This window comes from Bidens hawaiensis, unplaced genomic scaffold (assembly GCF_021521415.1).
Source record: "Bidens hawaiensis isolate Kalapana, Puna unplaced genomic scaffold, B.hawaiensis_p1.1 tig00008259_1, whole genome shotgun sequence".
In the NCBI taxonomy this organism is placed as follows: domain Eukaryota; kingdom Viridiplantae; phylum Streptophyta; class Magnoliopsida; order Asterales; family Asteraceae; genus Bidens; species Bidens hawaiensis.
Window position 1 is genome coordinate 128800 of NW_027491588.1, and position 27971 is coordinate 156770.

At 37.7% G+C, this 27971-nt stretch overlaps 2 protein-coding genes and 1 pseudogene across 2 annotated transcripts; 1 reads left to right on the forward strand and 2 right to left on the reverse strand.

Moving 5' to 3' along the window:
• Nucleotides 1-280: 280 nt before the first annotated feature.
• Nucleotides 281-5192, forward strand: LOC143637377 (transcriptional corepressor LEUNIG_HOMOLOG-like). Its single transcript, XM_077104780.1, has 16 exons — nucleotides 281-329; nucleotides 1482-1579; nucleotides 1700-1809; nucleotides 1892-2151; nucleotides 2252-2327; nucleotides 2411-2522; nucleotides 2613-2662; nucleotides 2753-2998; nucleotides 3088-3363; nucleotides 3465-3585; nucleotides 3793-3899; nucleotides 4014-4163; nucleotides 4240-4395; nucleotides 4487-4606; nucleotides 4684-4881; nucleotides 4968-5192. The coding sequence occupies exons 1-16, from the start codon at nucleotides 301-303 to the stop codon at nucleotides 5106-5108; spliced, it is 2250 nt and encodes a 749-aa protein (XP_076960895.1). The 5' UTR covers nucleotides 281-300; the 3' UTR covers nucleotides 5109-5192.
• A 469-nt stretch (nucleotides 5193-5661) lies between these two features.
• LOC143637374 (caffeic acid 3-O-methyltransferase-like) lies at nucleotides 5662-9875 on the reverse strand. Its single transcript, XM_077104777.1, has 4 exons — nucleotides 9469-9875; nucleotides 6413-6723; nucleotides 6065-6129; nucleotides 5662-5976 (listed from the first exon to the last, which is right to left on the reverse strand). The coding sequence occupies exons 1-4, from the start codon at nucleotides 9873-9875 to the stop codon at nucleotides 5662-5664; spliced, it is 1098 nt and encodes a 365-aa protein (XP_076960892.1).
• A 1855-nt stretch (nucleotides 9876-11730) lies between these two features.
• On the reverse strand, nucleotides 11731-14555 carry LOC143637378 (caffeic acid 3-O-methyltransferase-like; annotated as a pseudogene).
• Between the last annotated feature and the right edge of the window lie 13416 nt (nucleotides 14556-27971).

Consider the following 27971-nt stretch of genomic DNA (forward strand, 5'->3'; position numbering starts at 1 on the left):
ATAATAAAAAGTTTTCATCGATTTTACGGTCAATTGTTCATCGATCTTGATTTTGACCTTGATCGGACTGTTTTCGGTCACCGATTGAACTTCAATTGAATTGAGTTGAAGTTATCGAGTTCGGTGTTGTAATTTGTAATTCGGCAGTGTTTTTGATGTTTTTAGTGTACGGATTTTCGTAAGTTGATTTTGCTAATAGATTATATATAATTAGGTTTTGAGTTAATTGATTGATTGAATATGTTGTTGTTGTTATTGTTTGTGAATTTGTAGATTATAATCTGGAGTTGTGAATCAATCATGGCGCAGAATTGGGAAGCTGATAAGATGTATGCATTTTTTTTTCTTTTTGTGTGTGTGTGTATTTCATGAATATTTGCTAGTGATTTTGATTGTTAAAGTTACACCCTAGGGACTTGTAAATATTTTGTTTATTGTGCTAAAATAAACTCGGCGAGTCGGTTCTACTTTGTATAGGTTGATTTTGTAACCCTAACTTCATAGAAATCAAAAGCTTTTACTTTTTTATATGCTTATGAACTTGTTTTGTTGATCAGGACAGTAAATGCTATGCTCATTCTGTAGCTTAATTTTGTAACACTAACTTCATAGAATTCGGAAGCTTTTACTTGGTACATTTTTCTTTTGATTCTGTAAATTCATACTTGTAGATTTTGTTTGTAGGTCAGTGTTACTGATACATGAAAATTTGCTAGTGATTTTGATTATTTAACACTTATGAACTTGTTTTGTTGATCAGGACGGTAAATAAATGCTATGTTCATTCTGTATCTTAATTTTGTAACACTAACTTCATAGAAATTGGAAGGTTTTACCTGTTATACGTTCCTTTTGATTTTTTAAATTCAGACTAGTAGATTTTGTTTGTAAGTCGTGTTACTGGTACATAAATATTTTCTAGTGATTTTGATTATTAAATCCTTGTGAACTTGTTTCGTTGATCAGGACGGTAAATCTTTTGTTCATTCTGTACAACTTAATTTGGTAACCCTAACTTCATAGAAATCAGAAGCTTTTACTTATTCTATGTTTCAACTGTATGTGTTTTAGTTGTGCTTAGATTTTAATAATGTAGTTGCCAGTTTTAGCGTAACAATCAGGGAGATCTTATTAGTTATGAACTTGAAAACAAATCATTTGTTCGGAACGTTAAATTTAGGGAATCTTTTTTTTTTGGGACGCGGATCAGTATTAGTATCATTGTAGTTGCAACATGGATCAGATATCACATGTTAGACACATTGCACACATGCTTAAATAATATTTGTGATGAAATGTGATCAAAAGCTTCAAAGTAAGCTACTTTATGAACACGTGCTCCAAATTAGTTGAAAGAATACTGTTTGTTAACGTACTTGACGTGATAGAAATATACCATATTTGGGATGACGAGCTAGTGATTTTGTCAATATGTGGCGATTCTTATTTAATTTAGCTTGGGTCGTATTCCTTTTTGATAGGCTGGATGTTTACATCCATGATTATTTATTGAAACGGAAGATGCACGCGTCTGCAAAAGCTTTCATGACTGAAGGAAAGGTTGCTACAGATCCCGTAGGTATGTTGCTTATATCATTATATATGTTCAATAGTGTCTTAAATTGGTTTATTTTTTTATAAACAAGATGCACACCATGTCAATATATCATATTGATTAGTAATAAATATTAATTTACAGCTATTGATGCTCCTGGTGGATTTCTGTTGGAATGGTGGTCTGTTTTTTGGGATATATTTATTGCAAGGACAAACGAGAAACATTCTGAGGCGGCTGCATCATACATAGGGGTATATTCTTTGTTGGTTTTAACAATTACATTATTACCCTTGATATGTATCTTGTGTTTGTTCTTTTTGAAACAAATGGCAGGCGCAACAAATGAAAGCGAAAGAGAATCAACAGCAGATGCAAATGCAGCAGATGCATTTAATGCAGCAAAGAAACACATTACAAAGGAGGGATCCTAATCATCTGCCACTTGGCGGCTCTGTAAACGCTATGAGTACCGAAGGAATGATGGGAAAACCATCTGCTAGTACACTAGGTGTGAAAATGCAAGATGAAACCATGAAATCGTCTCAATCTATGGTTTCCGAAACCCTTTTGAAGTCAGCTGCTAATCATCAAGGGTATATTACAAAATAATAATAATAATCTATCTTTTCTTTAGTTTACTTGCATAGATTGGTTCGTCTTCATGTTTTTGTTATTATTTTGTTGTTGGTACAGCCTGTTGATACCTGGAAATACTTCAAATGTGTCTTCAACTTTGCAGCAAATTCAAGGGAGACCTCAGGTGAATACGGTACATTTCTGTTATAATGTTATAGGTTTTGTTTATTCTGTTTGTTACATTTTTTTTGACTAATGAGCGTCTACAAATTATAGGAAATTAAACAAGAAGTTAACGTGGATAATACACAGAAATCGTTGCCTACAAATCCTTCATCAATTTACGGACAGGCAATTTTGCAATCAAAGTCTGGATTTGGTGGTGCTGGTAATTTTTGTTAAGTCAGATTTTCAGTCAAAGTTAGACCTGTGAAGTAATTTATTTGATTGTTACATTTTGTCCTTGTGAATCTCACAGGATTGAACCAGGGTGTTACTGGGCTTCCATTAAAGGGCTGGCCTTTAACAGTAAGTAATCATGGTTTTCATTTAATGTCTATCTTATTTAATAATTTTATTTTAAGCTATTTTGATAATTGGTGTAAACGTGTTTTATAGGGAATCGATAATTTACGCCCTAATACGGGCCTGCAAGTACAAAGGCCGAATATGCAAAATCAAAATCAGTTCTATATGGCATCACAGCAGCAACATGCCTTAACTCATGCCCAATCCCAGGCCCAAGCTAATCTTGGGGCTTCACCAAATTATGGGCTTGTTGGAATACCGAGAGGCAATCTAACTATGAAAGATGGTCAAACCACAAGAAATGATGGATCCCCTGGTCAAATAACCTCACCTCAGGTTAGCATTTTTCATTTATGATCTATATTATTGACACTCATAAATGAAAATGCTTGATGATTATTAAAAATTGAATATTTATGTAACAGACAAAGATACCTCAGATGCAGCAATCAACATCTCAACAGCAGGATCAGTTGCAGAATAACAGAAAAAGAAAACAACATTCTTCTTCTGGGCCCGCAAATAGTACCGGTACAGGTAATACAGCTGGTCCATCACCAAGCTCCCCAGCATCAGCGTATACACCAGGCGATGGATTAAACACCGCCAGCAGTTTGCAGCATGTGAACAGTGTACCAAAAAGCATGATGATGTACGGCTCAGATGGAACTGGTGGGCTCGCGTCTTCAACTAACCAGCTGGTAAGCTAGTTAAAACGGTTGGTCTGGTTGGGTCAACCTACTAACACTTAATCTGTCCATTTTTATGTCTAATAAATAAACAATATGCCAATTATGATTAGGATGACATTGATCATTTTGGGGATGTTAATTTGGATGATAACGTGGAATCTTTTCTGCAACAAGGAGGAAATGATAGAGAAGTATATGGTACCATGAAGCACAAGGCAGAGCCTTCAAAAGGTATTGATTCATCTTATCTGATTTACACATTGAAATTTATTATCATGCTTAAATAATTATTTTAAGATTATGAAACACTAAATTGCATTCTGAGTAGGTTACGTTACAATTTATAGACAATACAAGGAAACCTTAATAAACTTAAATGCGCCTGTGGGATCAATACAAGGAACCCTAATCTGATATACATTCCAATATTCATAACAGGTTTTTCTTTTGGGGAAGTTGGTTGTAGACGCGCAAGAAGTAAAGTCTTGTGCTGTCATTTTTCTTCTGATGGTAAGCTGCTTGCTAGTGCTGGCCATGACCAAAAGGTAAACTGCAATATTATTATTATTATTATTGTTATTGTTATTGTTATTGTTATTATTACGGTGTTGTAAATATGTGACATTAAGTGAAATTTAATAATTAGTTGCTATTTTCAGGCAGTTTTGTGGAATATGGATACCTTAAAAACTGAAAGCACACATGAAGAACATCAACTTTTAATTACTGATATTCGGTTTAGACCAAATTCGACCCAGTTTGGAACTACATCCCTTGATCATTCTGTGCGAATATGGGATGCAGCTAATGTAAGATTTCTATTTCTATTTTAACTTTGGTACATATCTAAAATGTTTTCCTAATTGATTAAACCCTTTATTTCAGCCAAGCTATTGTTTGCACGCACATACCACCCACACTTCACATATCATGTCACTAGATTTTCACCCGAAAAAGACCGAGCTCTTTTGCTTCTGTGATGATGCAAATGAAATCCGTTACTGGAATATAAACCCGTTCCAATGCACTCGTGTTTCCAAGGTTGGTAATGAGTTTTAAACTTTTAATATCATTTGAACTCTTTTTAGGTTTTTAATATATGAAGTTTTATAGTTTATGTTTCTGAGTGTAGCAAGGTGGTATCGCGCAAGTAAGATTCCAACTCGGAAGTGGACAGTTACTGGCAGCTGCATCAAATAAAGTTGTGTCAATCTTTGATGTTGAAACTGATAGACAAACTCATTCGTTGCAGGTATTTTATTATTTTTATGGTTTATTGTAATATACTTACTATCGATTAAGAATAATTACAGTTTACCTGGTTTGCAGGAACATTTGGGGAATGTTAATTACTTGTGTTGGAATGCGAATGGGGAATATTTGGCTTCTGTAAGCAACGACAGTGTGAGAGTGTGGTCGGTGGGGTCTGGCGAGTGCATTCACGAGTTCAATTCCAGTGGAAACCAGTTCTATTCTTGTGTTTTTCATCCGAGTTACCCTGCTCTTTTGGTGATTGGTGGAATGCGCGTGAGTAATTTTCTAGTTTTCTTTATTAAATTTTTTAAATTTTAAATAAGACGTTACAATATTTTAAATATTGAATGCATGACTAGTCTTTGGAGCTATGGAACATGGCAGAAAACAAGAGCATGACGGTTCAGGCCCATGACGACATAATTGCGGCTTTGGCGCAGTCGGTTACCGGAATGGTTGCATCAGCGAGTCATGACAGTTCTGTTAAGTTATGGAAATAAAAGATATATGATATAGATTACATGGGAGGTATTTAATATTAAGCCTTAATTAAAACATATATATAATATATATGGTTAACAGTTTTATATGACTTATAATATAAATGGTCTTGGCAGCAAAGTTGTTAGGAGTATTAGATTGTTTGTCCAGAGTCAAATGTACTTGCCACCGAGTTAACTCATGATCAGATATAAACTTTGATATTTCTTTTCTTATTTTCTTGATGCATAATGTTCATGATGTATTCTTAAGACGCGGCACCATTCAATACTCAAATGCGACACGTTTCCGTCAACTCTCGCCTTGCTATGAGCCTGTAACAATGCCTTGCTATAAGCCTGTAACAATGCTTTTTATTTCAACCACGACACTTTTAATTGTTTTCTACACCACGAAGTATTTTTACCGTTTAACAAACTATCAGCTATGCCATTTTCCGGTTGACAAACAGAAATAAACGTGTCGCTTTTGTTTATTATGATATACAATAAAAGTAAATATTAAGTTTTACTTCAAATCCTCATCACACAGCAATTACATTCAACATCAAGTTTAAACATTCTTGTAGAATTCCATGATCTTAAAACTAGCAACCTGACAGACAATTTTCTTAGAAGTGAATCCAGCCTCGTTGGCCAAGAGGTTGAATTCTTTTGCGGTTCGCTCTTTGCCACCAGGGTTAGCAATTAGCATTATTATATCAGTATCGACAGCAATCTTCGAAACTTCATCACTATCGCTAATATCACTTTCAGGGTCCGGAATGATTGCTTCCACAACCACCACTTTACCGCTCTCTGGTAATGCTGCCCAACAGTTCTTTAGAAGCTTGGCGCAGTAATTGTCACCCCAGTCATGAAGTATCCACTAAAAGAAAGAAAAATCATTATAGATGTTGAACTAAATATGTTATTACGTCAACAAACATCATGCTTAAAAAAATTGATGTACCAACCTTCATGAAAATAACATCTCCTTTAGGAACACTTTGGAACATATCTCCACCAACATGCTCCACACCTAGTCAAGAACATCCAACAATTATCATCAGTCACGCCGAGTTAAAGAGGATAAATTTAAGGAGTGTCATAATCGAGTAGGTTGGGGCGACACGCAAACACCTTTACCCTTATTTTGATTTTTATTAAAAAAAATGTTCAATTTGATTGTTAGCTCACCCAACACGATCTGTTTCGTTGAGTTCTTAGTGTCTAGGCATGATTTTTACAACCATGGCCTAATAATGTACTAGTTGAAAGATAATAATTCCAATGAATGTGTGTTTTTATGAAATTGAAAATACCTTTGTAAGGAGGTGCATCCTTAATGACATGGGGTAGGTCAAAGTTTATCCCCTTAATGTCAGGGTACTTAGAAACAATAAGCTCAAGATTAGCACCTAAACCACCACCTACATCTACCAACTCTTTGACCCCTTCAAATCCTTTGTATTTTTCAAGAATCATCTTCATCACTATTCTTGTGTTGTCATACATGCATTTGTTGAATATCTCATTGAATCTATTGTCTTTTGCAGGATACTCAAATGCATTCATCCCATGAGCTCTGTCAAATGGGACGCCTCCGTCAATAACTGCATCTTTCAGGTGATACCTGTCTCAAATATAATATTGTGATTAGTCTTAACCTACTTTAAAAAAAAACCTGTTTGCAATCTATTAATAATTGGTTTATCAAAGACAATGTAGACTCACGTAAAACTAAAGATATTAGACAAGCAAAATCATATGTAATAAGAATAATAGATTTGCAATCATGATGGGTTAGGTGATTTCATCAAAAGCAAGACACTTTTATTTTATCTTTGAAATTGTATACAATATTATTTTCTTATAACTTTAAAAACAATAGCATGTAATGACGTTACAACATTTGCTAAATGAAATAAAGTAATTATAACTCTAACGAAATGAAATGTAAGCATATCAAAATGGAAGTATGCCATATTGAATAACAAAATGGTGTATTGTATACGTAGACAAAAATGTAAAACTATACATATTACCCTTTTGGTGAGATCATAATCTTCTAGCTACTACATTTAGAGGTTGGACAAAAAACGTTAAAGAGAAATTCAAACTCGAGCTTGGCTTGTTTAATTTAAGAGATATTAAGTGCTAACTTTTTTTTATGCTTGTTGACTAAATTTTGAGTTTGGCACACGAGAAATGTTGACTTTTTATTATTTAACTATTATTTATATATAGTTACTTTTATTATACTCTAAATGATAAATGATGATTTCCGCCCATTTGACTTCTAAAAAGGTTTTTTTTTATTCAAACAAATTATACCAAACACGTTTACCTTTCAATTTCTAGCTATTATACAAATTCATGTTAGCACCCACCGGCCACCACCAGACCTAGGGTTCTATTGGTCTAAACTCTTTTGAGGAGACACATTGGAGTAACTAATTTCAATTTCTTATAGTCTTATATGTTGTTTTGGTTTGTTTGTTCGTGTTTGATGGTTGTTCTCTAGCGTCACACTAGTTTGACTTTTGGTTTAGTGAATTCCGTCTTTCATAAAAGAATTAAAAAATTAAGGATTACATCCTTCAAAATAGATCTTATTTTATATATATATATGAAACCTTTAAAAACTCTCTGGTTGTTCTCCATCTCCTCTCAAGACACCAGATTGCTTTATTTGTAAATGGAGGTTTCTCATGCATTTGATCCGAATTCATGGGTATTAGTCTCACCAAACCCAAATAGCCCTTAAACAGGTTATAACATCTCATTATATTAAAATTTAATTTCACCAAATATTTGATATGAAAATTCTTTAAAATAGGGATACACTAAAAGTTAATATCCGATTTTTCTTAGAAAAATATTAAAAAGCAATTTTATAGTAAAAAAAATAAGCGGGTAATGAGTCGCACCAAACCTTGATAGTTTTTAAACGTGTTATAACTACTCATTTATTTATGAAACCCTTTTGTCATCAAATTCTAAGTATATTATTTAACTTTCTTAAATAAGATTAAAATCCAAAAAAATATATAAATATTATAAACAAAAAATGTAAAACAACCCCCGTAATATGGGGAATAAAAGCTATCTATAATATATATAAACGGAACCTTTAAAAGCTCTCTGGTTGCTCCCTAAATTCTCTCAAGCCACCATATTGCTTTATTTGTAAATGGAGGCTTCTCATGCATCTGGTCTGAATTTATGGGTATGGGTCTCACCAAACCTAGATAGCTCTTAAACTGGTTATAACACCTTATTAAATTAAAAATTAATCTTACCAAATATTTGATATGAAAATCCTTTAACATAGGGATATACTAAAAATTAATATCCGATTATTTTAAAAAAAGATATTATTTATAATTAAGAAACTATTTTATAGTAAAAAATTAAGCGGTTCATGGGTCACCAAATTTAGATAGCTTTTAAACGGGTTATAACATATAATTTATTTGTGAAACTTTTTCATCATCAAACCCTAAGCATATTATTAACTTTCTTACAATAAAGAAAATTAAAATCCAAAACGTAAATATTAAAAAACAAAAAAATTAAACAACCCCGTAATACGGGGTATAAAACCTAGTTATCTATAAACTAGATACCAATGGGGCTCCTAGCTTTATTTATAAAATTAGATAAATATGATAATAGTTTAGCTATTTTAAACAGCATTTATTGCATTAGCTATTTATGTAAACAGAAGTTGATACTAATAGCATTTGCTTGACATATTATCTCATGTCATCTTGATTAGGACATGTGTAAAGAAGCAAGATCTAAGACCGTAAATATAGATAACTAACCAGCAATCAACGAGTACTTTATCATAGATAAGGTGAAGCACCGAAGCATGAGACGTCCCGTCTTGCCTTTGGACATAATTATTAGACAATTTCGTCATGCCATACAAACTCTTAGAATTTCCATGATCATCGTTGACTACAGTAGATAGTTTTTAAGCGGGTTATAACATATAATTTATTTGTGAAACTTTTTTATCATTAAACCCTAAGTATATTATTAACTTTCTTACAATAAAGAAAATTAAAATAAGAAAGTTAAAATCCGAAACATAAATATTAAAAAATGAAAAATGTAAAGCAACCCCCGTAATACAGGAGATAAAACCTAGTTATCTATAAACTAGATACCAGTGGGGCTCCTGGCTTTATTTATAAAATTAGATAAATATGTTAATACTTTAGCTATTTTAAATGGCATTTAATGCATTAGCTATTTATGTAAACAAACGTTTATACTAATAACATTTGCTTGACTATTATCTCATGTCATCTTGATTAGGACATGTGTAAAGAAGCTAGATATGAGACCATAAATATAGATAACTAACCAGCAATCAACGAGTACTTTATCATAGATAAGGTGAAGCACCGAAGCATGAGACGTCCCGTCTTGCCTTCGGACATAATTATTAGACAATTTCGTCATGCCATACAAACTCTTAGAATTTCCATGATCATCCTTGACTACAGTTGATGTAAGAACCGATTGTCTAGCGAGAAACCGGAGAATCCTTTCAATTAATGCTGGTGTTTCATGGGTTTGTCTAGGCAGATTAGAAGCAAGATCAAAACACGAGAAGTGAGCACCAGGAGTCTTTGCCATGATCTCAAAGAGATCGAGTTCTATAGCCGTTTTAACAACCATAGGAAGAACCATGCCACCGGTTATTTGATTCACTTTAAGTAGTCCTTCTTCTTCTTCGGACATCTTGTAATCTTCTTGTGACAAGTCCATGATTTGGATCAAATGAACAACGTCTATTGGTGAATCTTAGTTTTAATTTTGAAATGGTATTTATATATATAGACCACTACACACAAACATCAGTGGTTGGATGATTTTTAGAGGATAACCATTTCTCCACTCAACTAATAATTATTTTAATGTTATATTCGTTACCATCTATATATTCAATAATGGTTAATTATTAGGGATTATATTAATCCTAGTTAGTAAAACATCACTATTGAGATGGGCCACGTCTCACCAACTACTAACTTAAAAGTAAAAGAGGCAATATTGAGTCATAGAGTATATTATGGGTTTATTTGAGCCTTAATGCAAGGTAATGAGTTAATATAGGTTAATGAATAGCAAAAGACCTGGTATTCGAGATCATCCTAGCAAATGAATCACCATCTAGCCTGAAGAACAAAATGTGATGACCCGGTCAACCCATTCAAGAGGAAACCCACAACTGAAAAAACCATCTAGATCAACCCGGCCGTAACAAATTACTCCAGGTGAAACTCAACCCCATGACCTCTCATATGGAAAGTCATGAGGTTACCATTAGACCAATCGTCATTTGGAAAAATAGAATTTGAATCTCTCATGTCCCTCACATAGGATGTTTCATGAATCACGCGATTGATTAAATAGTAAGCATCAAATCACTCATCTTCATCTCGTATCTCTCTCACTGAATCTTAGTTTGAGTTACCCCAACTTCTCACCAAGTTTATTAATTATGGGTAAGATCAACAGGTATCTATTAGAAGATTGACAATCTCAAACCAATCTTAATTGAGAATGTTGTAGCTTTGATCTCTAACACGATCAAAGAGATGGAACCACTTGATTATTAAGGGTCTTGTTATGCCTAGCTCTCCAAATACACTATATTGCTTTCAAGGAAGATACTTTGCACCAAGAACCAATTTTTTTCTTAACTCTCCTTGAGAATGAGCAAGAGATTAAGAGACGGTCCACAGTTTCTAAATCACCATCTAAAGAATACACAACGGGTTGGCCAAGGGTTTACTCAACAAACACATTATACTATCTGTTAAATTAGGATTGTTTTGAATTTCGTGTGTAACTTCTTTTTTTGTTTTAATATAAATTTAACGTGTTTCCTTTTAAAACCAAAACTTGCGCCTACCCTACTTGTCAGATGGCGCGCTTACAACTCAGGAGACCCGGGGTTCGAGTCCTTTTGAATTACTGGCAAGATTTGATTTATTTTCAAAATGAAATTGTGTTACTCATACTCTCATTTTATGTGTACACTCACATATACATATTTGATTGAGATAAAGAAATTTAAAATCCAACACAATGGTATCACATTGAAGAGCAAAAAACACGGCACTAGGGAGAATGTTGATATTGAAGGACCAAACCAGGCCAAGACGTCAACTTAAACGTGTGAATCCTTAAATAACTTTGAGATGGAAGAAATATAAATCAAGAAAAAATATTATCAAGAAAGGAGGACAAGCACCATATTATTGCCTTCATTAGTAACTTCTTCATGGGGTGTGTTTTTCATGAGTATGTTTATAATGTGTTAATAATTTCTAAGATTTTATCTTTGTAGTAATTTTCAACATTTAGTAACTAATTTTAGGTGCTTAACTATTTGTATGCAACATTCACAAGTCTTATAAATTTAAAATTAAAAAAGTTACATCTTTTACTATATAATAACCTATCAATTTTGCCATCCCCAGCTAACGAAACAAGAAAAATGCACGATTCATTAACGATACGATGTTATTGATTATTATCACATAAAACGAAAGTACATATAAAGTTCTTTAACTTGAAATCCTCACCACACGACAATTGCATTCAACATATAAGTTTAAACATTCTTGTTGAATTCCATGATCGAAAACGTAGAGACCCCGCGAACAAATTCCACAGAAGTGAATCCAGCCTCTTTGGCCAAGCTGTTGTATTCTTTTGTCGTTCTTTCTTTGGCACCAGGGTTGGCAAGCAACATTATCATATCAGTATCAATAGTATCAATGGCAGTCTTAGAGACTCCATCATTACAACTAATATCACTTGCAAGGTCGGGAATGATCGATTCGACCACCACCACCTTACCACCATTTGGCAATGCCACCCAACAGTTCTTTAGAAGTCTGGCGCAATAATTGTCACTCCAGTCATGAAGTATCCACTTAAAGAAAGGAAAAAAGAATCATTATAGTTATTTAACTAAAAAGAATATTATTTAAACGAATATTATGTAAAAAAAAAAAGTTAATGTATAACCTTCATGAAAATAACATCTCCTTTAGGAACACTTTGGAACATATCTCCTCCACATGCTCCACAGCTACTCAAAAACATCCAACAATTGTCATTAGTTAATATGAATTGATTGATTGATTGATTGTGTGTTTTATTTTGAACTCTACGATTTCATTTATACTTAAAAGTTAAAACCTTAATTTATATAAATTAACAAGGTATGATGTGGACATAAAAAGCCTACCAACTAATTCCCACGATAACTCAACAAACAAGCAGCTGACGCATAACTTGTTGAACATTAAACATGCGACTAGTTAACCAAAAAAAAAAAATTCTTCTAAATCCGTGAATTGATCCTTAACTTCGACCCGTAACCCTTTAGACCCGGTACCCATTTACTTGCGAACACGCCCATTAGTCCTACACTTTTTACCCTTGTATTGATCTTTAATTCTTTATTAAATGCGCATTTTATTACCAATCCATCCAATCCAACCAGTTTGGTTTGTTATTTCTTGAAACCTTCATTAGTGTGTAGGATGAGACTTATAACAAAGATGACCAACTAGACCATTAGTACCCATAATATGATATACTTGATTCTGGTCTATTAACGACATTTGTTAAAAGATAACAATTCCAATGAATGCGTGCTTACGAAATTGAACATATACCTTGATAAGAAGGTGCATCCTTAATAACATGAGGTAGGTCAAAGTTGATCCCCTTAATATTAGGGTACTTGGAAACAATAAGCTCTAAGGTTAGCACCTAAACCACCACCTACATCTACTAACTCTTTGACCCCTTCAAACCCCTTGTACTTTTCAAGAATCATCTTCATCACTATTCTTATGTGGTCATACATGCACTTGTTAAATACCTTATTAATCTATTGTCTTTTGCAGGATACTCAAATACATGCATTCCATGAGTCTTGTCAAATGGTGCCCCTCCTTCAATAACTGGATCTTTTAAGTGATACATGTCCAAAATAAAATAATATGATGATTAATCTTAACTTTATTTGTGGAAATTTGGTCCATTTGAAAACCATTTTACTGATAAAGAGTTAGGACATAAATAAAATAATATGATTAATCTTAGCTTTATTTGTGGAAATTGGGTCAATTTGAAAACCATTTTACTGATAAAGAGTTAGGAAATAAATAAAATAACTCTAAAAGAAACATGTCATATATCAAACAATTAAAAAGCTATCAGAGTATACTAAAACTGTTTACAACCAATTAAATTTGATTTCTCTAAGACAAAGTCTATGAAGTAAAATTAAAAACCTTAGGTAGGTAAGTAAAATCATAGGTATATACTCAAGCATTTACAATAACAGTAAACAGCTAGTTTTCTTTTAATCATGATGTTTACTGTATAGATGATTTTCATTCAAAGAAAGACACATTCAACTTTGGAAACATATACAATTTGCTTGCTTATCAATTGCTACAAAAATAAAAGTAGTTATAACCTTAGTAATATGAGAATGTGAGCATATCAAATTTACGTATGCTATATAGTATATAGCCTCACATAATTGATAATGCCTGATAATCCAGTATACATATACAAAAATGTAAAACTATGTTATCATAACAAAATTTATTATATTATATTTTATCACGATGTTAATTATATAGATCATGCCATACCTTATCTTATTACAATCAGATTATATTACTTACATTACTATTACATCTATGTTACATTACATTATTTTGCCTTTTGTTTTTTTGACTCAAAACAAATTTTACCAAACACGTTGGACCTTTCAATTTCCACATTTGGCTTGGAATTGGACGTAAGCCAAAGTGTAACTTTAAGGATTACATCTTTCAAAATAAAGTTATTTTATTTAACATGTATTTATAAGAACAAATGTTGATACTAAAACAACTTGCTAGACATGTTACCGATCTAACCGTTTTACCATCACTACTAGGATCATGGTAAAGAGCTAGATATAAGACATAAACTAGATGACTAACCAGCAATCAACAAATACTTTGTCATAGACGAGAAGAAGAAGAAGTGAAGCATGCGATGTCCCGTCTTGCATTCGAACAAAGTCATTGGACACTTTTTTCTACAAGTTATTAGAATTTCCGTATTCATCCTTGACCACGGTTGATGTAAGAACCGAGTGGCAAGCGAGAAACCTAAGAATCCGTTCTATTAATGCAGGTGTTTCATTGGTGTGTCTGGGAAGACTAGAAGCAAGATCAAAACACGAGAACCGAGCACCAGGGGTCTTCGCCATGATCTCAAAGAGATCGAGTTCTATAGCCGTTTTAACGACCATAGGAAGAACCATGCCCCCAACTATTTGATTCACTCTAACCAGCCCTCCCTCTTTTTCGGACATCTTGTAATATTCTTGTGATAAGTTCATGGTTGGATCAAATGATAAATGGCTATTCGTGAGCCTTAGTTTTGATTTTGCATGACATTATATAGACCACTACACACGAATGAAACATCAATGATTGGATGACTCACTCGAGTATATATATATATATATATATATATATATATATATATATATATATATATTAGACATAAAGCATATTTTATGCCTAAAATGCTACTTAACACATTTCCGGCGAGATGCCATTATCTTAATAGCTCTGGCAAAGACGCCGTTATATATATAGGGAGAGAGAGAGAGAGAGGTTAGTGCGAGAAAGAGTTCTTAGGCCATGTCTAGTGGAGGCGCTACTTTAGAGGAGGAGGATTAGGAGGGGGGGGGGGGGGACATTTTGACACGTGACACCATGTTAGCAGGGAGACTATTTTCATTTTAAGGGTGTAGTGGTTTGTGGCCCAGTATTGCCACATCACATTGCCGCACAATTTTTTTTTCTTTTTATAACTAAAATAAACAAATAAAACTTCATTAAATTAAATAAATAAAAAATACATTAAAATTAAAAACACATTAAAATAAAAAAAATACATATAAAAATAATAATTTATGACTCGCCTTCTCTTTATTCGTATTGTTCATCATCTTCGTCTTCAAAGGAACGATTCGCCCAAACTTGTTGAACCATATCCGCCTTAAGTTGATTATGTATCTCACTTGATGTGAGCTCGTGATGGTTTTGTGTTCGCTGTTCTTCGATTGCTTTAGGAAATTGTTCTGGAGCGCTCCCTAGTATATAGTGATGGCATATTGCTCTGTCTTCGTCTTCTAAAATCATATTATGCAATATGATACACGTATACATGGTATCTCATTTTTGCCAACGACCATACACGACAGGGGTTTTTCAGATAATGACAACGCTTTTTAAGAACCACAAAACACCTCTCAATATCCTTTCACGCAGACTCTTGCTTCTTCTTAAAATATTCTCTTCTTTGTTCGAGCGGGTCTTGAAATGTTTTCATGGTGATCCCGTACTCCATATATATCTCATCTCCCAGACAGTATCCGTGTTGATATTAGGTACCGTTGGCATAAAACGGTAAGACTGATGTGCTTAAAGTAGTTTAATATTTATTAACTAAATTAACTAAGAATAAACACTAAGTAATACTCTAGACTCTTTAAAACTCAACTAAACTACTAACCGGCAAGTGAACCGATCGACTCTAGTAAAGCTAAGTAAGTCCGGATATCGAACCCACGAGACTCTTTAAATTACGTTTATTAGCTAATTAGACTCGACTACAAAACACGACTTATTAATTATATTTGTTTGGGGGATTTTTATTTAAAATACTAATTTAATACTATAATTAAAAACTAATTAAGAAAACAAGTAATTTAAACGAAAGCAAAGTTTGTTATGAAAATAAGATGATGATGAGAAAACTACCTAGGCTAGACTCCCCTAAATTTCAGTAATGAATTGACTCGGGAAAATATTTAGTTATGGACTGGGATCGTAAAATAGACACTTATAAGAAAACCCGAACAGGACCCTTGACCCTTCTCAAGAGAAACCTATGGATTTCTAACAAGTTTTATGCACACAAGTATTAAAAATCAAGTTCGCTTACGGTCACCCAATGGTTTATAATTTAGTTCCTTTATACGAAATCCTACCTTACAGCGCGGAAATCAAAGGCAATTTACTATACTTAATTGATTTGATAAACAATAATAAATAATCAACCCTAGACAGACTCCTTACGAAGAACTAAATCTAGCAAGATTAAATAGTAAAGACTTATCAATAACCTAGTACTTTACATATTTTAGGTTAGCAGCACACTTAGGTTTATTTGACAATATTATTCTTATGATCTTATCATGACATCAATCATAAAATAATCAAAAACACAAAGTAATTGACCTAATAGCAATCCTATCATATGACAAACAATAATCAAGGAAAACTATGGAGCAAAACTCATCAAACAATCCTAAGTATCCATATGCATCAATTAATTATAGATAAATCTTTTACTAAATCATAAAAACCATAACGATAAACAATCCCAAAGTCAAATCAAAACATCAAAATAAGTTCATCATAAGCCTAGATAGTTCATGCAATTTAGCCTAGCATCTTAGGTTTAAACAAAATAAACATATAAGAATTCATGGCGATAAAATAATGAAAATGAAAGAAATAACATATAGAACCCGTGTTCTTCGCCTTCAACTAATACGCGCAACACCAGCTGATTCTTCAACTCCAAAGCTGCCAGAAACTGCTCTCGGACTCCTCGGAACCCACCAAATTCGTCTGGTCTTCAAGGTATGATTAATGGTGAGTTTAGGGGTCTTTTTATAGGCAACAGGGGTCCAAAAATAGGTTAAGACGGTTAAGCATGGAAGATTCTGGAGACTGGCACCGCCACCACCACACCGCGCGGTGCGGCGGGCTTCCCCCTCCCCGTCGCGTGGCGCTCCGGCCTAGGGGGTGGGTCTGGTTCATTCCTTCTGGTCCGGTTCGTTTCCTGACGCGTCGGTTCTCCGGTTCGGCTTGTTTTTGCTCGTTTTTCGCCCTTTTTTCACCGGAATTAAAACCCGAAAGCTACAACATAAAACCATGTTAGTAGTATACAAATTTTACGGGAAACCGAACATAAAATAATAAAATATTAAATAAAATGTACACGGGATTAATGTATAATAAACGTTATATCAAATATCCCCACACTTAACCTTTTTTCGTCCCTGAAAACGTCTCATTGCAACGGGATCAGAATCGGATAAATATAGTCTAACAAACATATAGGTTATCTTAAAATTTAGAACAACGCAAAAACTGCGATCGCCGATATTGTTGTCTACTTAAACCCATGCCTTTGTCTTTACCAGGACAAGAAAGACCCAACTATTATTATTATTATTATTTTGTATATAATCTAGTGGAACCCACAGTCAAGACCCGCTTTATTTTAGATTTTACCGGATCAAACCACCCCAACTTGACTTAAACCTCATAATAGCAGATTAATACATTATTGCACATTTTTCATGAACAGCTAAGACGATCAAGGATATTGTTTATCCACCTAAATTTAAATATCAAAGTATCCCAAGCAGCCATTAGATACGATTAAGGTTCAATTATTCAACTAACTAGCAAGTGTTCCCCACTACATGACATACCCCTATTATCAAGCAACACCTTGGACCCATTACCACACGTGATTTTACAAGTTTCCCTCTGTCGGTTTACATACGTCGTGTCTCTAGTTGATCCTGTTCTTAATTGTATGGGACGCAAGTAAGAGGACCACGTATGACTAACAGCAGGATGACCACTGGATCATCAAGATTTTACTTCACTATAATTGATGTAAGTGAGTGTAGTGATTGCAGTAAACTGCGGGTTTATGCTTAAAAGCTCTTATTATTTAAATATCCGAAGATACCCAGATGAACAACCGTAAAAAGACCCGTGGTCTCCGAACCTGACGCATTCCATCAATATAGGATTTAAGGCTATAAAACCATACGCCTATGAAGTGTTAACCACTAAAGCTAGAAGTGTAAGTTTTTAAGTTTATATCATAGGCTACACGGTATACTTTAACGTTTAAACCTACCCAAGCTTCATATGATAACGTATTCAAATTTCTATAAAATTTTTAATTTTCTACAATCAAACTAAAAATGAGGCTTAAGTATGGCCCGACCTTTCATCTCGTATTTTATACAGACTCAACATGTTTCCTACTAAAAATCATATTATATCGTTAAGAACCAACTATCAAACTGCCCTTTCATTCTCAAGGCTAAGCCTACCGACACATCCCAAGTTAAGTGCGTGCTCTTTAATTATATCTTATTATTAGTAGTTTGAAAAATCGATTCCCGATAAGTATCCTCATCTCCCATTTATACGCAAAAAGAAACAATTTCAAAGGACATTTTTAAAATAAACATAGATTTGGAAAAGTCATAATATACACTTTAATAAATGATATCTAAGCCTAATGATAAAAAGTAAACATACATTAATGTGACACATTAATACAGGGAAACATTCATGTACTTTTTAATCTTAACATGAGAAAGTAGGAAATAATAAAAATTTATAAAAAAATTAGAACGTAAGAAACAATACCAACTACAATACCAATTTACATAAACGGTGATTAATAATAACAAAGAAAAAAACTTAAAAATTACAACAATAAAATAAAAATCAAGAACAAAATAATAACAGCAAATGCCAGCAAATACTTATAACAGCAAAAAGAAAAATCTACTAATAACAACATATTAACAACATATAAATTAGCAAATACTTATAACGTCTCATAATCGAAAATTAGCAAATACGAACAACAAATAACAGCAAACACCTATAAAAATAAACCTAATAATAACAGCAAATTGGTTCTCACTGTTTTCATGTAAAGAATAAAATGTATTTAATCCTGTTTCTATTAACATATACTCAAACATACATTAACGCAACACATCAACATATACTCAGTTGATTGATTTATGCAACATAAAATTTCCCACATGTTACGGTTTTGCTATTAAAAATCATTTATGTTATACTATCTTTAGTTACAACTTTATCCTTTTGTATATAAACCATGGATCATACATCATTAATGATCATTATTGATTTTTCACATTTTCGGCGTTAATCACACGATTTTTACCTATATAGGGAAATGAAAATAAGAAAATATGAGACGACATGATGGGCCAATAGAATACAAGAACGAGTTAAAGACCAGGAGTGTTTCAGAAATCACACTGAAGAGGTATGTACCCGCCTCAACACCGAGCGAGGCGGGTCAACCCACAAGATATAGACAAGAGGCTTGAAATCAAGACATTATGAAGGCACAAAGCCAAAACCTATGCGCATGGCGCATATAACATATGCTCACACATATCACATATGCTCATGCATCACATGCTCAGGCATCACATATGCTCATGCATCACATATGCTCACGCATCACATATGCTCACGCGTATCACATGCTCACGCATATCACATCCGCGCGTGGCGCATATCACATGCTTGTGCATATCACATCTGCGCATGAAACATCTGCGCGTGAGAATAAAGAGAAGACCTCGCGCATCCTCAGGATAGGCGCGTATCACACATGCACATAATCAACCTCGTCCTTATCCAAATCAGGATTAGGGCAACCTTGATTGTTCACGTCACACAACCTTCCAGAAGGTATCTTTTTAAGGAATAAGAATATGCTGATGTTGACAGCTGCCAATGAAAGGTGGACAACTCAGCAAAACCCATGTGCTACCACGTGATTATAACCAATGAAAAAGCACCAGGTGTCCCAAGGACACGTGGCGCAAAGCAATTGGAGGAGGCCAACAAGGCCCTAACTGGGTCTGAGCCCAATCAGTGGAAACCCTAGCACTATAAATACCACATCAACTCCACAAGGAGAGAGATACCCAATTACACAGTATTCAGCTATATTAAGCAATACACTCCAATTTCCTTACTCTCATATATTATTATCTTCTCCTACAAACTCTTATTCTCACACCGGAGGGTTACCCCAAAGAGGACCCCTCTGTCCCTTTCTGAGGGGTAAGTTTACGGTGCTGTTCATTTTGTAGGTGGAAGAATCCAGATCCCAGAGAACCATCGGTGAAATAACATAATCACACCCGAGGAAAGTAGATCGTCTACCAGTGAGTCGATCCACGTTTCTTCATTGGCGTCATCACCTGTTACAACGGCAACAAAATCTCATCAGATCTCTAAAAAAAAAAATTTTCATCATGGTTTCTGGTGTTCGTAACGGCGATCAAGTTCTGGAGGATATTGAACGTGAGGATGTTAATGAGGGACAGCAGTTTCTGAGGGTGCCGCGTGATTCTACGCGCACCACCAGTAACCATCCCTTCATCACAACTCCTCATGGCCAGACTGAAACTCCTCCAGACGATCTCACGTTCCAAAATCTTACCGGCGCGAAACAAAAAGGACCAATGGGTCCAGAAGATGAAACCAATGACCCTAAAGAATGGCTCATAAACGAGCAACGACGTCTAATGGACAAGTACAATGAGATGGTCAAACAAAAAAAGTTAGCCGACTTAACACAAAGGCTAGCGTTTGATAAGCAAACTGTCCATGGAACAAGAAGGGGGCGCGCGCCGGAAGAAGGTCACTCTGTTCACACTGAACACGCTGAGTTTAGTGATGAAGAAGTGCACAGCGTCAGGAAGACGCGAGATACTCATGCAGGAGGCTCACAGCTCCGCGCGCACATGAAAATGGCGCCTGGAGCCAGAGCCGATCTGGATCTGCACACACCGTACAGCCCACCAGTGAGAGGGCAAGTGGACGTAACCACACCGTACAGGCCAGCCATCTTGGTGAAACATTCAAAATTCACTGAGCGCATCGCGAAGGCCCCCATTCAGCACAAAACCAAGATGCCAAGTGGTTTGGGCAAATATGACGGCACAACAGATCCAGACGATTTCTTACAAGGTTTTTACAACACTGGAAACCTAGAAAGCTGGACGATGCCAACATGGTGTCACATGTTTGCTCGCCGCCTCACGGGCGCGGCGCGTGTCTGGTTCGAAAGCTTGCCAACTGGGCAAATCGATGGGTTCGAGGAACTATTGGAAAAGTTCCAAGCTCACTTCGTACAACAGCGCAGACACACGCGCGACCCTGATGACATCATGCGCTACGTGCGCAGGAATGATGAAACGATTGAAGTCTACATCACTCGTTTCAATCAGGAGTCTCTGGCAATCGGAGGTATCACTGAGCAACTATTGCGCGTGGCCTTTATACAAGGCGCGCGCAGTGATCAACTCCGCCGATCTCTCGTAAGCAGAGATGGCATGCCAACCACTTGGGCCAAGCTAATGGAAGCATCGCGAATCTTCGCGAGAAATGAAAAACAAATTGCCCAAGATAGAGCGAGAGAAAGAGGGCATCAAGCAGAGGCACCGCGCAGCAACGAAAGAAGGGGCAAACAGAACACTGTATGGTCCAGGTTGCAACCAACCAGTTTTTCTCCAGCAGAAAAACAGGCGCAACCAAGCTCACCTCAGCCCCAAAAAGACATTCGTAATCGCGGGGAAGGTGATAAGAGGGAAGGCGGCAGAGACCCTAGCAGACCTCTGCCAAGAATATGGACTCCCCTCACTAAAACTCCTTCACAAGTGTTGAGCACTGAGAATGTCCAGTTCAAAAGCCCCAAGCCACTACACTACAAGGGACCGTCAAACAGTGGCAAGTACTGTGAGTTTCACAAGTCCACAGGACACAACACTGATGCATGCCACCACTTGAAGGATGCAATTGAAAAAGATGTGAAATCAGGCAAGCTGGCTCACCTGGTGAAAAACTCAAGACCAGAAAATGAACAACCAGAAGGAGCCTTTGCCAGCAAAAAGTTCAAAAGAATCTGTGTAGCCGAGGGGGGAAATCAAGGGCAAAGATCAAGAAAGAGAAGCGCGCAAATCCAAGGAGATTGGCGCGAGCAACAAGTAATCTTCCCAAGAATCAGGGGAGGCCCTTCTATCAGCAGTCCTCTTGTCATCACTACACATATTACTCATTATGAAGTGTCAAAAGTCCTGGTAGACACTGGCAGCGAATCAGACATCATGTATGAGCAATGTTTCAGAAAACTGGATCCGGCAGACCAAGCAAGGCTTGAAATTGTGAATGCACCAATCTCTGGTGTTTCAAATGAAATCATTCATCCCCTAGGTCAAATACAATTTGAGCTAACTATGGGGGATGAGAAACACAAGCGAGCCGAAGTTGTCAACTTCTTGGTCTTGCCCACCACTTCTTGCCACAATATGATCTTGGGTAGAGGAACGATTGCCCAATTTAACGCCATACTGTCGCCAGCGCACGGCGCGTTGGGGTTCCCAACACCAACAGGTGTAACTTTTGTATACCGAGATCATTTGTGTGCAGTGACAAATACTCCGCGGGAAGGGAGAATGAAACTTCCAATGGCAGACAACGCGCCAGAGGAATGGATTCTCAACCCGAAATTCCCGGAGCAAACAATCACAATTGGCGCTACGATATCAGACGACACGAGGTTGAGAATGAAAAGATTGCTCACGGCATATATGTCGGTCTTCGCGTGGCAACACTCCGATATGACTGGGGTTCCGCGAGACCTGGCGCAACATTCTCTCAACACGTTCAAGTCTGTAGAGCCAATTGCTCAAAAGAAGAGAGTCATGGGGGATGAGAAGGCGAAGGCCATGAATGAGCAGGTTGAGGATCTACTGCGCGCAAACATCATCCGCCCGATACGATACCAGACATGGGTAGCTAAACCTGTGATGGTAAAGAAAAGTAACGGGTTGTGGAGGATGTGCATTGACTTCAAGGACCTCAACAAAGCATGCCCAAAAGATTGTTACCCCCTCCCAAACATCGATGCAAAGGTGGACTCCGTGGCGCCATTCAAGCTCAAATGTTTCCTGGATGCCTACAAGGGCTATCACCAGATTCAAATGGCACCACAAGACGAGGACAAGACTGCCTTCAGAACTGACAAGGGAGTTTTTTGTTACACAAAAATGCCCTTTGGTTTGAAGAATGCGGGAGCCACCTACCAAAGACTTATGGATGCCGTTTTTAGCGAGCAAATTGGAAGAAACCTAGAAGTCTACGTGGATGATTTGGTGATCAAAAGCAGGGAGGAAAAACAAATGCTCAAAGACATCGAAGAAATCCTTGGGCGCCTAAAGGAAGTTAACATGAAGCTCAATCCGAGCAAATGCACTTTCGGCGTACAAGAGGGAAAATTTCTAGGTGTAATGGTCACTAAGGATGGTTTCAAGGTGAACCCAGAAAAGGTGGAGGCCATACTTGACATGCCCTCGCCATCCACCATGAAAGAAGTCCAAAAGTTGAATGGGAGATTGGTATCAATCAACAGGTTCCTAGCGAACCATGCAAGCAAATCTACCCCATTCGTTAATACATTGAAAAATTGCCTGAAGAAAAGCCAATTCAAGTGGACTCCTGAGGCCGAGCAAGCTTTCAGTGAGATAAAAGAATGTTTGATAAATCTGCCAGCGCTCACAGCTCCACTTCCTGGTGAAACTTTGACATTGTACCTATCAGCAGGAGAGCGCGCCATCGGCGCAGTATTGTTGGTGGATCGCAAGGGAATCCAAACGCCAATATACTATGTGAGTCGGGTGCTGACAGATCCTGAGACGCGCTACTCCATCATGGAAAAGTTAGTTTTATCACTAACACACGCGTCGCGCAAGCTTCATAGATATTTCAATGGTCATCCTATTGAAGTTCTAACGGGTTACAACATCCAGCAAGTGTTGCGGCGCCCCGCGCTCTCGGGAAGGCTGACAAAATGGGCGCTGGAATTAGGAGAACACACGATCGCCTATAAGCCCCGCCCAGCAATAAAGGGACAAGTCTTAGCTGATTTCATCGTAGAAATCCCCGAATGAAGAGTGGAAGAGGCTCAGCGCGAGGTAGACCCTCCGCGAACCAATGATGAAGAAAATGTTTGGAGATTGTTCACTGACGGAGCTTCAAACAACGAAGGGTCCGGCGCAGGCCTCAAACTGGTGGATCCAGAGAATCATGAATATACTTACACCATCAGGTTGGACTTCAAGAGCACCAACAATGAGGCTGAGTATGAAGCCCTGCTGGCTGGCCTGCGCATCGCGCACAAATTCGGAGTTAAAAAGCTAGAGGCCCATGTTGATTCATACTTGGTAACAGCACAGGTCAATGGCCTTTATGATGCCAAGGAGAACACCATGCCTCTATATCTAGAGCAGGCGAAAAAGCTCATCGAGCAATTTGACTGCTTCAGAATCATTCATATTCCGCGCAGTGAAAACAAATCTGCCGACGCGCTGAGTAAGATGGCATCAACCAGCTTCGATCACTCTGGCAAATATGTAAGGGTAGAAGTAATGAGCAACCCGTCGGTGGTAGCGAAATCTGTCCTTGTAACTCATACAACCCCTTCATCATGGATAACTCCAATAATGGAATTCTTGAAGGAGGGAAAGGTACCGGACAATCGCGCACAGGCGAGGAAGATAAGACACAAGTCGCAGAACTATGAACTGCTTGATGGTACATTATATCGACGCTCTTATCTTGGACCGCTCATGAAATGCCTAGATGCTGAGGAAGCAAGCTATGTGATCAGAGAGATACACGAAGGAATCTGTGGAATACATGCTGGCCCGCGCATGGTGGTTGCCAATGCAATGAGCGCAGGTTACTATTGGCCAGGCATGTACTTGGACGCTCTAAAAGAGATCCAAAAATGCAAAGCATGTCAGAGCTATGCGCCAAACACCATGCGGCCAAAGAACAACTTGATTCCGGTGACCTCCGCATGGCCTTTCCACAAATGGGCAATCGATATTGTGGGTCCCCTACCGCAAGCGCAAGGGCGAGTAAAATTTTTGGTAGTGGCATTAGACTATTTCACAAAATGGGTCGAAGCCAAGCCACTAGCAAAAATCACAGCCGAAGCGATGAAGCAGTTTATTTGGAGCCACATCATATGCCGTTTTGGCTTGCCCATGGAAATTGTGAGCGACAATGGCAAACAATTCACTGACAAGAAGATATCCAGCTGGCTCAAGGAATTGCGCATCAACCAAATTTTCACTTCAGTATACCACCCTCAGGGGAATGGCCAAGTGGAGCGCGCGAACCAAAGCTTGCTAAATGGGCTAAAGAAAAGGTTGGAGGGAGAATCCCATTCTTGGGTCGAAGAGCTACCTAATGTCCTGTGGGCGCACAGGACATTAAGCAAAACCAGCAATGGCGAATCCCCGTTCAGCCTAACCTATGGAACGGAGGCAATGATTCCAGCAGAAATTGGATGCCCATCCCATAGAGTGCTCATGATGAGCAAGATTGATAACGAGCGCGAAAGGAGGTTGGATCTCAACTTACTTGAAGGGCGCAGAGAGGCGGCTGTCATCAGTGAAGCCAAATACAAGAAAAAACTGGAAAAATATTACAATCAGCGCGTGAAAGAATGCCACTTCAAGAAAAATGATTTTGTCCTTCGAAACAATGAAGCTAGCCGCGCGATACCCCCGGGAAAAATGTCCCCCAATTGGGAGGGACCTTATCAAGTCTCGGAAGAATTGGGAAAAGGCGCATACGCTTTAAAGGATTTGAATGGAAAAAAGATCCCGCGCGCATGGAACGCGGCACAGCTTAGAAAATGTTTCATGTAAAAAATGTCAAGTTTGTAATCAAGGCTTTTTAAGCCATTATGAATAATGATACGCGCTATCTTCTCTTAATGTGGATTCTATTACCTTTTGCATACATGTTTCACACTTCCCTTTATTAATTTTGAGCAATATGACAACATTGTATTGACATCAAAACGAAATAAAACGAAGTAAAACATACATGCGCGAGCTTCAAGCTCAAACGCGTTAACGAGTCTTAACTCTAAAACGTCAGGGCCTTAGCCCAATAATATGAGCCTTAGCTCAGGGCCTTAGCCCAATAATGTGAGCCTTAGCTCAAATCACTCACAACATCCATCCTACATGCTGCGCAGCCTGACCATAAAAATACCTAAGCACAACTAAGGCAAAGCAAATGCCAAAACATAGTTGTTAAGGTCTCAGGTCGAGGTCGCGCATGAAATTGTAATGGATACCTGAGTAACACATACTGACACGTAAAGGCTAAAAAACTCATAATTCCATATAATAAATGCGTGATAACGTCGCGCAAAAGAGGAATAATGAAAACGCCAAGGCACGTGTCAACATAATCAAGATATGGCAAAATCACTTACAATATGACAAGGATTAAGTATAATAATTTCCTTACAACCTTGTTCTTATTTCAACGTGCAAGCATATCTTATATTCAACAAGCAAACATGCAATATAAAGAGATGAATGGGGAATGCGCAAGATGCGAAGAGGGGAAAAACAAAATTTCATTCCAAAGCATTGAAGTTTACAAGTTTACAAGATGATGTGATACAAACTACAAATAAAAAAAAAACATGAAGGGCTTCTCAAGTCTCCACGTCGACGTCAGCCTCTTCATCATCCTCATCACCGCCCTCAGCATCTGGCGCAGCCCGCTCCTCGTCATCTCCAAACTGACCATAGTCAAGTTGTTCATCCTGAATGGAGTCTTCTATCACAATAGTGTCAGAGCGGATCCTTTGGCCACGCCAGAGCCGCTAGCAGGAGCAGCATTCCCCGCGCCATCATCGCCGCCACCAGCCCCTTCGCACTCGTCAAGTAATTTCTTTAGCGCGCCGAGGTCGGGCTGGTCAGCAAGCGCGGATATCTGCAAATCATATGGAAAAATATGAGTACAAAAAAGACTTGGAAAATAAGCCAAGGTAATCTCATTAAGGTTAAAATACCTGCGCAAGGATGGGAATGGGAGTATTTAAATACTTCTCCCCCATATCGGCCATGTCCGCGCAGGCAACGTCGCTCTGATAAGGGTAGTCGGATGGGTTCTTCTTCAGCATGCCATATTCATAGCCATCCTTAAACCCTTCAGCTCGACCCACCAAGCGCGCGGCAGCGTTGCAATCCATCACAAGGGCCTGAAACTCGTCTGAGTATTTCATCGCGTAAGCGCAACGAGTCATACCCTGTGAGATTAGCCATTGGCGATCCTGCGCGAGGGAAGCAACAGACGTCTCAAGAGCAGGAATCTGAGAGTTTAACAACTCAACAGTTTCCTTAGTCTGTTTCAGCTCCTCTTTGTCGGACGCTGCTGCCGCCAAGGCTTCTTCCTTTTCCGCTCGCGCAAGCTCGAGTGCTTCCTGGCTAGACGCTGCCGTCGCCAAGGCTTCATCTTTCTCGGCCTGCGCGGCCGCCAGCTCCTTCTTCAGGCGCGCAACCTCACTCTCCAGTGATGATTTGTCAGTTATAGACTGGACAAGAGCTTGGTCACGCGCCTCCGAGTCCAGCTCCAAGTCGCGCACTCTAAGCGCGTACTTGGCCGCGTCCGCCTCGGCCGCCTGTAGCTTCTCCCGCCCAGCCTGTATCTCATGCCCGCGCTTCACGAAGGCGGTGTTGGCACTTGCTCTGTTCTCGCTGAGCTCTGCTTGGAGCTTCTCAGCTCTCTCTCGAGCATCAGAAAGATGCCAAGCAGACACTTTAGCCTCTTGCTTGGCTTCCGCAAGAGCATCACGTACCTTTACGTAATCATAGCGAAGCTCTTGGGAGGCAGCAAAGAAAGCCGACCCAGCAAACAGATGATCGTTGAGCAAGTCATCGCGAGCGCGGCCCTCCTGAAACCTCCTTTCAGCTGGAGGCACAGAATGAGCCCAGAAGTCCTCACACACACCCATGGACTGAAATGAGCTGTCCTCAGTAATGTTCCATCTCGGGCGGTAAATGTGATC